General features: G+C 38.7%; 1 protein-coding gene across 1 annotated transcript; it reads left to right on the forward strand.

Moving 5' to 3' along the window:
• The first annotated feature begins 8 nt into the window (after positions 1–8).
• Positions 9–12,770, forward strand: maco1a (macoilin 1a). The gene is made up of 11 exons (XM_030147375.1): positions 9–88; positions 1,280–1,421; positions 2,122–2,248; positions 2,406–2,529; positions 2,670–2,848; positions 3,608–4,133; positions 4,729–4,887; positions 6,096–6,278; positions 6,394–6,514; positions 8,194–8,368; positions 10,084–12,770. Exons 1-11 carry the CDS (start codon positions 9–11, stop codon positions 10,284–10,286), a joined length of 2,019 nt encoding a protein of 672 aa, XP_030003235.1. The 3' UTR covers positions 10,287–12,770.
• The last annotated feature ends 373 nt before the right edge of the window (positions 12,771–13,143 follow it).

Genomic DNA, 13,143 nt, shown 5'->3' on the forward strand with positions numbered 1-13,143 from the left:
GGGGGAGGATGAAGCGGCGCAATGCGGACTGCAGCAAACTCCGACGGCCGATAAAACGGAACCGAATCACCGAGGGTATATATAGCAGGTACAAAAAAGGGGCTGGAGGGACGTTATTGTATAACAATGGCGCCTCTCTTAATATGTCAAGACACGGCTGCCTGCTTCTTCTGAACTGATATTGAGGCATGTTCTCATTTGAAGGTGCACAGTGAGCTCAATTAACATGCCGTTATATTGTCAAATTTATAGGCCTAACGTTATTTAAGTGGCATCTCATACATGATTTGTCCCTAGCTAGCTAGTTGAAATGAAATTCTTGCTAAATTCAACTTAAATGTAGCATTGAGAGCGTTTAAGCGTTACGTCCGAATTGTTTGGCGTTTTTTTTTTCTTTGTTGAATTATTCTCAGACAAAAGAGATATGATGAACTTGTGAGAATAATGTTGTTGAAGATTGAAATGACAGCGGCAGAGACAGGGGCGCTCGTTTTATTGTCCGGGGTGACGCTGGCGGCGGGGCTCTCACCTGTGCTTTGTCTCAATCTCAGTTTTTCATGCTTCAGTAAAAATAATCATTGAAACTGATACTTGAAGAGTGACGACAGACAGAAACCTGATGCTTTTCCCCCCCCCCTGTAAATGTATGGCAAAACAGAGTGGGAAAACCAGCTGTGCCTTAGGTAGACTAGTTAACATGCCCAGACTTGGCCCTGGACCCCCCCTCCTTCTGTTTTGCATGCTTCTCTCAACCATTAGTATCAATTTGACTGTACTGTTGGGAATATAGTATTATAGATATGCTCTCAGTTGCAGTAGCTCTCATCTGTCATCAAACATGCAAAGAACAAATCAGACTGTTTTATAGACCTGGAGCAGGGTTCACAAAGGTGTATGGGAGCCAGACTAAAGCTTTTAAGACTGGCCAAGGTGCAAACCCCAATTTCAGGACTATTGGGACATTTTCTAACTTGCACTCCAAACTAATACCTGTGATTTGTTCATTTGCTTGAACCTTTGTTTAACTGACAGGAGTACAGTGCATCGATTTTCAGTGTTTTCACTTATATGTTGAATTTTATGGTTTTAAAGTGTGCAACACGCTGAAAAAAGTTGTGACAAAGACTGAAACCATTATAGTATGTGCTCTGTAAAATCTAAGGGTTAGTCAAGACCCGTTTTAGGAAAACTGATGCTAGATACCCAAGTAATTTCATAATTGGCTCTCTCTGATATTTTTTCTTCCATTTTAACTTCTCTGTCTCATCTTCTCTTGTAGTACATTCCTGTACCTGAAGTTCCTGGTAGTGTGGGTGTTAGTTCTGCTGGCTGACTTCGTGCTGGAGTTCAGGTTTGAGTACCTGTGGCCCTTCTGGCTTTTCATTCGAAGTGTCTACGACTCTTTCAGATATCAGGGGCTGGTAAGAACTTCTTTGTGTGACCCTGATTGTTCCTTAACACCTGACAGTTGAAGGAAAAGAAACAGAAAATTCAGTATCCTACATTAATTGGCAACAATTTTGGTATTAAATTAACTGATCTCTGTGGCCAGCTTCTTCTAAATTGTAATATTTTCTGGGTTCTCTCTTCTGTGATTAAAAAAAAATGCTGTGAATCAAATAAGACATGCTTTAGGAACTGCGATTAATATTTTTCACCAGTGTCTGACATTTTATTGATCAAATAAAGAATAGATTAGTTGACAAAGTAATCAGCAGCTTAACTGATAGTAAAGTATAATGTTAGTTGCAGCCCTAGATGAAAGAATAATACATTAAGTATGTTTTACAAAAACATTGTTCATAAAATGTTCCAAATCATGCAAATTCCTTTCCTTCCACTATGCAATGAACCAATAACACAATGGGAAAACAAAGCTTTTCCTGCCATTTGTGTTTATTTTAGTTTGTTTTTCATCACTAAGTGTAGTTGTTCTTCTGTTTTCCTTTTTCTTTATTTTATTTTAATTATCAAAATGTGTTTCAATGCTGCTAGTTTTAGTCCAAGTTCTTACTAAGTAATTAAATAACCCTGGTTTGTACCTGTTATGTGTTTAATGTACTTTATTTCTGCACAAGATCACAATATAATGACATTTCTGTCTGTGTTTCCTTACTCTAGGCATTCTCTGTCTTCTTCGTATGTGTTGCGTTTACATCAGACATCATCTGCCTGCTCTTCATTCCTGTCCAATGGCTGTTTTTTGCTGCCAGCACCTACGTATGGGTCCAGTATGTCTGGCACACAGGTTAGGTTTCAACTTTTCTGCTGATTCTTTTTTATCTCTGCCAGCCGAAGGTCCACCTTCCCCTCAAAGACTCCCTGCACAAGGAATTTATAGCTGCCAAGCTTCTTCAAACTCCAGAGGACTAATTTTATTCTATTTTTCTGTCTCCTTCATACAGAGAGAGGAGTCTGCTTACCCACTGTTTCGCTGTGGATCCTGTTTGTGTACATCGAAGCAGCTATCCGATTCAAAGATCTAAAGAACTTTCATGTAGACCTGTGTCGACCTTTTGCAGCTCATTGGTAACCATCTCATTCTGTCCTCGATCTTTTTTTTTTTTAAGCTGTTGTCCATGCCCATTCAACTCTGTAAGAAAAAAACATAACTAAACGCCTATCCTAACTTTCAGAGTTCTTTTTCATTGTTTCTTTTCACTTCACAGCATCGGCTATCCGGTCGTGACTCTGGGCTTCGGCTTTAAGAGCTACGTTAGCTATAAGATGCGACTGAGGAAACAGAAGGAAGTGCAGAAAGAGAATGAATTCTACATGCAGCTCCTACAGCAGGCTTTACCGCCAGAGCAACAGATGCTGCAGAGACAAGAGAGAGAAGCAGAAGAGGGTGAGGCACACACACAGAGGCTATGAAATGCAAATCACAGAGAATATACGTAACATATTTTTTGACATTAAGGAAATAAAGTCATGACGATGGAAGATCAAATCTTTTGCTAAGCAATCTCTTGCCTCCAGAGAAAATCTGTCAGATAGCCAGAAATTACATCTGTCACAGATATTGAGCTGAAAATGTGTGAAAATAGTGAAGTGTCAGTGATATAATTCTGAGACTGGCTTGCATTCGTACCTTAGAGAAGTGTTGATGGCTGCAGACTGGACAATAATACTGGTTCTACAGATAGAGGCTTGAGGATATAAGATTTACTTCTTCAGCATGCTTTTCTCGCTTTTGTCTAAATTTTGCAATCATATGCATAGTTTTGGTTGTGACCAGACTACATTTCTCATGAGGCTGAAAAATTGTGAATCAGATTGTAGACTGTGATTCTACCTTGACAGATTGTCATATGATCTTTTGGCTGGATAGATCACCCTCAGTCTTGTTTATTTTGCCCATTGTATTTTTCCATTAAATTAGAAAAATATGATGAAAGTATGATACTGTCCTCCTTTAACCAACTGCCATCTGCCTGTGAGGATATGTACATTTCTCTGTTTCAGTTGTGGGGTCAAGTAGTGTCCATCACTGAGTTTGTTTACGGCTAAACAGGATTCCAGTTTGTTTTTACATTTAGTTAATTCTGTTTTGAATGTGCGTACATGTGGGTGCTCTGATCCTATCTGTATCTGTGCTCTCTTCCAGCTGCTCTAGCTAAAGGGATCTCAGAGGTTGAACCTTCAGTAATATCCCAAAACGGAGCACCTCCTGGAAAGAAAAACACTTCAGTCCCGTTACCAGAACTAGAGTACCGGGAAAAGGGCAAAGACAGTACTGCAAAAGAGGGTAAAAAACAAAACACAATTGGAATCAATAATAACAGTATTATACACACACTGGACTCCAAACTACAGGAGACAGAGTATATTGAAAACTACGTCGGGGCAAAGAGACTGAATAACGACCTAGCAGGAGAAAACACACTTGCAGACGCTAACACACATTCGAAAGAGGAAATGGGGGGGAAGAACTACAAAAATGCCAGTGGAGGTGGGGGAAGCATTTCCAACTCATCTCCACGGAATCACAGCTCTACAAACGGGAGCGTACCTCCGGGTTCTTCAACCAATAAGAATGAGAAGAAGCAGAAGGGGGCGGGGAAAGGTCAGAAGGATCCGGTGGAGAACTGCATCCCTAACAACCAGCTGGGCAAACCTGATGCTTTAGTGAGGTAAGAGACACAAACACAGCAATATCTGCACACACAGGTACTCGTATCAAAAGATTCAAGAAATTTTATTTGCCATTTGTGCATACATATACGCATAGGAACTTTTGTGCGGTCTTTCAGGGAGTCAGATAAAGGATACTAGAAAAAACACATAGTTCTGTAAAAAAAAGTCCATGTACATCTATAAATATATAAAAGTGCATAAAAACCAATGGAAGTGCATAAGAACCAACCTAGGAGACAATAAAATGAAATAGACAAATTAATACACCGCAAGGAGGTAGTCAGTCCACAATGAGCTCATATATATATATATATATATATATATATACATACACACCTACACACATACATATACACACTTACATGTACACATATACACACATTATATTTCACTCGAAACTACAGGAGATCTAACACCAGATGCAGTGGTTTATCAAATCCAGCTTAGAAAACATTCCCCTTATGATGCTAAATAAAGTAATCATGTAGATACTGTTTGAGTGACAGAAATTATGGCCAACCATGTAGAAGTGTCTCCTGTGGCTTCCTTCTGATGGCCCTCTCTTTTTCTTCTTCTTCTTTTTTGTGAAAGGCTGGAGCAGGATGTAAAGCGTCTGAAAGCAGATCTTCAGGCCAACAGGCAGTTGGAGTCAGAGCTGCGGAGTCAGCTTTCCTCTCTGAGCAGCCAGGACCGCAGCCTCCGCTCTGAACTGGGCCAGCTCCGCCAGGACAATGAGCTGCTGCAAAACAAGTGGGTGCATTAAGATTATACTCACCTCTCCCTGAATTCAGTTTGAACTTGGCAGTCAAACCGCTCTGCTTCCATCTGTTAGGGTTCATTCTATGGTGTATTATCGTAACATATGTAAATGTCTGTTCAGAACATGTAAACACAAGCTGAGATTCATGAATGTGTACCAGGGTCTGCAAATGTGTATTCAGATTTTGTTTATAATCAGATTAGGTAATGCATACATAGCCCTGTACATATGTAGGCAAATCTCTAAATGTGTGCATAGATATTAACCATTGAAAAGCCTAAGTCTTCTGCTCTTGGAGCTGGAGGCACAGACATGTCATCAGTTACAAATCAGGCGAACCTCTCAATTGGCTGTTTCCACACATGTGTTTTTTTTCTACATGCAAATATGTGGCAACTGCCAGTGCATATGGGAGGTTTCTCTGTAACTCAGTGGTTGGTGCCTTCAGGAAACAGGGGAATTGGGATTACTGTACGCCATATTTAAGCGACTGGTATGGAAATATGAGACGTCAGGGAGAAATCTGCATTCACCGGCACATTTGCACAGTCCTCTACATATGTTTCAAATCTCAGCACGCATTTGCAGATTCTTTTACATATTTACAAATCTTTTTATGCACACACAGATTGAGATACAGACACACGATTATGCGCACTACAAAAACACCCCACTCTTAGTCTGTGTTACTGATGTCGACCTCCTGGTTTATATTATGGAGTTTCTTAAAAAGCTTCATGTGAAAACTTCTGCCAAATTCACAAGACCTTACAATATGTTCTAAATGCTTTTTTGAAAGGATTTGGCCAAAAATCTAATTTTAATGTAAATTTAATCATATTCTAAGCTTCACCTTTTGCTAATTTCTCAGTTGATTAAGTTGAGGTTTGTATTAAACATCCAAAAAACAATTACATAAAACATGTGATGTTAATAGCTGCCGCTTAAATCAAATGAATAAATGTTTATTTTGTTGCACATTCTGTTGTAATCTGTGTAATGACATTTGTGCTGACTGATACTGAAAGCTTTTTGTGGTGGTTTAATCCCTGCTGTAATTGGTCTGCAAGTGCTGCAGTTTATTTCCTTTTAATGAGGAAATAAATAATCTGGGACTTTTAATAGCGACTAATAACAATGAAAAAGTTGAATGAACATAGTGGAAATTGAGGCGTCAGCTGTATTTTCCTGTGCTTAGGCTCCACAGTGCTGTGCAGGCCAAGCAGAAGGATAAGCAGACCATCTCTCAGCTGGAGAAGAGGCTAAAGGCTGAGCAGGAGGCTCGAGCCCTGGCCGAGAAGCAGCTGGCTGAGGAGAGGAAGAGGAAGAAGATGGAAGAGGCCACCGCAGCCAGAGCCGTAGCGTTAGCTGCTGCCACCAGGTACGAATTAGATCAGTGGACCGGAAGAAGTTTCACCAAATGGCTTCAGTGTTTTGAAAAAGAACCTGAAATAAGGAGGTGAATGTCAGAGGTGTTAATCTGTTTTGTCCAACAGAGTGGAGTCCACTGATAGTTTACGTGGTCGTATCAGAGAACTGGAGACAGAGTGCAAGAAGCTCAGCATCGACATGAAAGTGAAGGAGGAACAGATTAGAGATCTGGAGGGAAAATGCCAGGTGGGACTACATAATATGCTTTTGGTGGTGAATGTACACTTTAGAAAGGTTAAATATATAGACGGGAGACAAATGAAAGTAAAAAAAGAGACAAAGTTCCTTAGTAAAGTCCTGACATGAGTTGAAAATTACCTAAACAACTGCTTACAATGCACCGGTATGACATGTTCTAAAAACATGTCAGTCATTTCTGTGTTATTTCCATTATCACTGACAACTTTTCAGGCTTTTTTTTGCCTGTTGTAATTTGCCTTGTCTTAAAATATGAATGACAATAGTGATGATGATATCAACTTATTTAGTACATTTACATTTTAAGAGCATCTGTTACTTGATGAAACTGCCAGATCATTAAAAAACAAATGAGAGGACCATTATAACAACTCTATACTTCTTTTAGACAGCTCATAAATACTGAGAAATACGTACACTTTATAACAGTATGTGCTTAAACCTGCCACTGATGATTTGATGAACTGAGTTGTTGATGACACCCCCATCATCATCACCACTGCAGCTTCTCTCTGTAGGGGTTTAAAACAGTTTTATAATATTGTGAGTCTTTGTTCTGAAACAGACAAGTGTATGAACTCAACTGGATGGATGAACACTATTCTTCCAAAAAAGGGAGAAATGACTGTGTTAAGCACTGTGTTAAGAGTTTTACTTAAAAATCTGCCATAAATATTCAGTTGGGTTGAGATATTGTGACTGCAAAGGTCATAGAATATCATTAACATTATATTCATACTTATCAAACCATTCAGTTAGCCCTCATATCAAATGGGGGGGGGACTAATTTTATCAGGATAATCATACCTACTTTTAAAGGAGTGATATTTTGTTTTTTTAAATGGAATTATGCATTTTCAAACATTTCCCTGTGGTCTACATAAACTGTAAATGCTATGCTTTTGGCTGTGCTGATCTGTCCCGTTCAACCAACAACGAACATTTTAGGAAATCGACTCGAAGTTTGGACATATTTTCAGTTTTTACTACAGGCGCTGCTGCTGACAAACAATTATGTTGTACTCGGAGAAATGTTCATCGGAAGTCTTGACCTTATATGTGCAAGTGTTGTGACATAACTAGTTGTAGACGCAACAAATTAAGCAGGAATTAAAACGGGTTGTAGAAATCCACTCAATTTTTGTCAAAATTTATATAAAGATAGCTTTGCAGCACCTGGAGGGTTCAAATTCAAACTTTTTGAACTGTTGCGGTCCCCAAATACACAAATAAATGTACCAAAGACTAATAAAAATGGGTTTAGCAAAATATGACCCCTTTAAGTATTATGAAAGAGTGTGTTTTTGATAATATTACAAACGCAATCTCAAGAAGGTGGTTGAACGTGTGGAAGACTATGCTCATTTGGCTGAACCTCCACCAGCAGAAACCTGTGTTAAATCAGAGTATTTGCATTAGCACATAAACAGGATGTAAACATCATCATTGCAGAGTCCACTTCCATGAGGTCATTTGTATTTGAAGTTTAACTGATGTTCACTTGTCATTTGCAGTTAACAAGCTGTAGCAATGCCCACATTTCTGTAATTACAAATAAGATTTATTCACTAAATTGATGAGTATTTGAAGGCACTAAATTGTGCCTTAGCGATAGTTGCTTGTATGTTCTGTTCCCTGTGTATCTAACTGTTCTGTTTGACATACAGGAGCTTCGGAAGTATAAGGAGAATGAAAAGGACACAGAGGTGTTGATGTCAGCGTTGTCAGCCATGCAGGAGAAGACCCAGCACCTGGAGAACAGCCTGAGCGCTGAGACCAGGATCAAACTGGACCTGTTCTCTGCACTGGGCGATGCTAAGAGGCAGCTGGAGATAGCACAAGGTATTATGGATACTGGGGATATGGGCATTTCAGATGCTCAGATCTCACCTGAATGGAATCCAGCAATTATTGTTGTTTTTAAGTACAACTTTGCTTTTCTTGACATTACATATAAATTAAGGCAAATAGAGTAAATAAATACATTTTCCTAAATTCTAAAAGTCACAAATTTTTGCCAGTATGGCTGTGAAATGGGCATTAAATTCTGTTCTTAGTCTTAGAAAGGTCTTAAAATATCTGCTCTAATATGCAACAGAAGGTTTGCCAAAGTACTTCCAGTCCATTCTCTGACACACAGATGAATGATTCTCGGTGCAGATGTTCGGCTTTGGCGACATTCACGCTACACTAATATGTTTTTGTTTTTAAAGGGGGATGTTTGAACACAAAAATGACAGTTTGTAGCATATTAGAAGAGTTTCAGAAATGATCAAATGACCTTGTAACATGCCTGAAATGCATGTCACAGGACCAGGGGGGGGGGGGGGCCATAATAACACTGGACACAGAGAATTGTGGCAAAATGGCAAGATTTACATTCAGCTAGTTAGTAGTGTGATGATAAAATGCAGAATTTAACTGTGCAACAGCCACTATCAGAGACAACAAGAACAGAACCATCTGATAATTCAGTATCGATGTTGCGTCAACACCTGGACATGATGTGATGAATCAGGGAAGGATGAGTAGTGAGTGATGAGACCCAGTCAAACAGTTGGATGTCTCTGTCATTGTAGTCAATACTGTCAATCAAGACACTGGAGTTTGTCCTAGGTCACAGGAACAGCAGGTGTACACACAACAGAAGCAGATTTAAGAACAACAGCTTAACAGTGTCGCCTTATGCGCAAATATTCCTCCAGATTATTTAAATTTTAAAATTCTGCCCCATACCATAAAGGCTGAGATTTTGAAAATACTTGGACATTTATATCTCAGTTGGATTGAAATTCAGAGTTGGCCAAAGTATAGATCGATGCCCAAAAGAAAGGCCTACAAATATGGTCAGAATGAGAAATACTTAAATAGCAAAAGGTTTTTGGATAATGCTGCATAAGCAAAGTTTTCAAGAAGGTATGAAGGAGGGATGACGTGTTTACCTGGAATCCTATTTTCCAGGGTGTTAATGGTAGGATGTAATCAAGAATATCAGTAGAATATTGACTTTCATTTGCCATCTAAACAACCTTTTAGGAAACGTATGGGCAAAAGCCAGAATATCGTATGTATGCATCCATAGTTGTACAGTTGCAGAAAAAATTATTAGAATTATAAAACGATCAAAAGTCATCAAAAGCAACAGTTATGCAAGTGCTAACTTCTGTGTGTATCATGTGACTAAAACAGACAAAAAAGCAAACATGAATCCCTAAAAGCACTGTTTTTTCAGTACAATGCCATAGATATTGATGTGAGAACTGAAGTGATTTTGGTTATTATCAAGAAAACATAGAAAATGGCTACATATCAGCTTTGAGATTAAACTCTTATGCGCTAATTTTGTTGTTATCATTATATTTGTCCAAACAAATGTACCTTTAGTTGTACCAGGCATTAAACTGAACAAGAAATTGAAGAAAAAAGTGTGGTCTAATAATTTTTCCACGACTGTATGTTACTAAATTTGCATTTCACTACTGAGTTATACATGAAGTTTGACAACTGTATGTTCTGATTCTGATATAACGGTGTGTTTCTTTCCTGAATCCCTCCAGGCCAGATCCACCAGAGGGAGCAGGAGATCGCCGAGCTGAAGCAGAAGATAGCGGAGGTGATGGCAGTGATGCCCAGTTTGTCGTACTCCTCAGACGGCAGCAGCCTGAGCCCCGTCACCCCACACTACTCCTCCAAGTTCATGGACAGTAGTCCCTCCTCCCTGGACCCCAACGCCTCAGTCTACCAGCCCCTCAAGAAATGACTCTGATACACACACACACATTTTTTGTCTGACAGAACTTTTTTCTCTTTGTTTATTTCGGTGAAGCTCTCAGTTCTTGTTTGGGTCGTGTTGATTTTAGCAGCCAGCCCCTCCCCCGACAGTTTTTGCACTCTGTAGTACCACATACAGACAAACAAAAACACACACATAAGCTGCACACAACCCCTCAATACATGTGCATTTGGGTCCTTTCTCCCCCTTTTTTTTCAGTTCTGTTATGAGAACTGATTTTTAAGGAGGTTGTGTCTGACAGGATTCACTTTTGAGCTTTGGGATTTAGCCATCAGACAGTGTTAACAGTTTTTATGACAACGTATTGGGGCTCATTTAGGTAAAAAAAAAAAAGGCAATTCAGGAATGGGGGAGAATTAATTCTGAGATTAAAGTAACAAATTTGCCTACTTTTCTGAGATAAAAACATAAAAAAACTAAAATATGGTCTGAGATTAAAGTAAGATTAAATGGGATGATCTAAAATGTTATAGAAATATATACTATAAGATTTAAATTACAAATTTACAGGAAAAATAGGTAGTTAGATGAAGTGGTATGAAGGATCTTTTAATATCAGAATATTCTGGGTTTTCTTCTCATAAATATATCACTGAATCTCATAGAATTTCAAGGTTTTTCTTTTTGTAAATTTCCAACTCTGACTCAAATAATCTCTGAAATTTTTGCGGTTTTTCTCTCAGAGTATGACCCCCTTTCCTGCCTTGTTTTGTGGTAGTTTTTAAAAGAAAAAACAAAGAAAGGGGAGAAACAAAGACCAATTCGTTGGCCAAATGTCTTCTGACGAGCCATTTTGCATTGCTTCATGTCAGTCTTCTTTTAATGTACAGTTTCAATGCCCCCACAGCCATATTTTTTTCCTCTATTGGACTGACACCCAGGCTTATGATTTCCTTAAGAACCGCCTTTTTGAGATGATTTCTGTTAAGGCAAAACCTGTTTTCGGTTTAGATCAGATTTGAAGCTCACCTGTAAAGTAAAGAAAGCCCTGTGAGAAATACATGAATGTAAAGCTGTTCATGTTTTGATATCATCAACCAAAATCAGTGATTGTTTTTTTTGTACCATTTCGGTTCAGTGTACATTTCTTTGATAATAGTGCTTAAGGACAGATTAATGTTCGATGTGTTCCTCAGATATTCCGACACGTATACAATTTATTCTCTTATGCTGGAATAGTGAATTCTCCAGGATTATCAGTAAATGGATTAAGCTGATGATAGTTTTTGTCCTAGAAAAAACAAAAAACAAAACAAAAAAACCGTCTAGATTTGACCTGGCACTGCCAAAAATGTTGTGCTAACGTTCACCTGTTTGCTGCAGACACCTTTTCTCTCCCTCTGGACCAAATTAGAAAGTGTTAGGCCATATTTGACCAGTGGATTTTATGATGTCGAGGTAACCGCTCGTTACCATTTCTTGCAGTTTTACAGTGCCTTGCGATTTCTCTTTTTAAGACACAGAAACTACATATTTTGCAATCCTGGGATCTAAACACAACCAACCTTCTCTCTCTCGTTCTGATTTGCCTGGTTTTCATTTGTACCAGTGAAATATTACTCATATTTCAATCATCGCCATCCAGTAATTGAAGGCTAAAATAATTAAGCGTCACCTTATATATCGGACACTTTGGATCTTTTTCCAGTTCACTAGGTCTGTCTCAAAGGGAAACCATAACACTAGCCGTGGTACATGTCATTTCACGGTGACACAGTCTTGGTATGCCAAACACCAACCAAACTGATTGTCTAATACGATGCCCTGGAGTTGGCATTTAGTTGTTTACAACAATGTACATTAGCTTACTGAGGAATGTTTTCTTTGTTTATTTCCGTTCTTAAGTGCCAAGTGTTGATGTTTGGTTTCCATCCATATTTTTGATCGATGTAGCTAGCATAATGTTTGCATAAGAGTGATGTTATTTTTGTCATTTGAACATATTTGGATGGTGTCGTGTTTACAAGGTTCTGGGCTGATCATGATAAAGTTAACAGGCGGGTGATTAGTTGGACTGATTGTGTTCTTCGCACATTTATTTATTTGTTATGAAATTTTATTGAGTGGCACCTCTTTGATATTTCCCATCATATTCAGTTGATTTCCTCTTTTTTTTTTCTACCAGGAAGGATTCTGTGAATGTTGTTGTGTTGGGAAAGGTCACCCCTGAACCATTTGATCATGTTGTGCTGTCATGTTGCCTAACCTGGAAAAAAAAAGTATTTTGTGGATCGCTCTGGCATTGTGAATTCAGTTCTCAAGTTGTTTTTACAAGTTTGTTTAGAAGGAAAAGAAAGTAAAAAAAAAAGTGCTTTGTTTTATCTTCTCATTGTTCCACCATGTTTATTTTCTTTATTCAGAGTGATGGTGGCTGTGTCACACTTTTCACTTTGACCATCACTATTAAAGAAAGTCTTGCTGGTGGCAATGCAAGCCGTTCAGTACATGTTATGTCATGTGTCCGGTTCTGTTTTTTTCTTTTTTTGACACCAACACAAGGTAAACAAAGTTCACTGTGAGAGTACGGAAGCCAATATTAGTGAATGTATAGGAAAAGAGGTATGGTTGATCTGGACTTTCAGACCTTCTAGTTTGATCTCAACTGAAGTTATAGGTGTGAAACCTCCCCAGATGGTTGGCCCATGGTCCAACCAAAGAAGCAGATCAACCTTTACCACGGTGGATGTGGCTGCTATGATAGTTCTCACATTGTGTAGTTTACACTTTGGAACCATTTAGAGGAAGTTACACCCGGGTACTGTCACCAAAGAAACCAAGAAACAACATGCTTAAATCAGACTCATGCCCACCTACAAAGGAGACA

The sequence above is a fragment of the Sphaeramia orbicularis genome, chromosome 11 (genome assembly GCF_902148855.1).
Source record: "Sphaeramia orbicularis chromosome 11, fSphaOr1.1, whole genome shotgun sequence".
NCBI classification, from domain to species: domain Eukaryota; kingdom Metazoa; phylum Chordata; class Actinopteri; order Kurtiformes; family Apogonidae; genus Sphaeramia; species Sphaeramia orbicularis.

Excerpts from the sequence above, each read along its gene's own strand:
- maco1a (XM_030147375.1), top strand. The coding sequence starts at position 9 with ATGAAGCGGCGCAATGCGGACTGCAGCAAACTCCGACGGCCGATAAAA. Across the intron at positions 2,530-2,669 it reads CGACCTTTTGCAGCTCATTG|CATCGGCTATCCGGTCGTGA; the intron begins GTAACCATCTCA and ends TTCACTTCACAG. Across the intron at positions 6,279-6,393 it reads GCGTTAGCTGCTGCCACCAG|AGTGGAGTCCACTGATAGTT; the intron begins GTACGAATTAGA and ends TTTGTCCAACAG.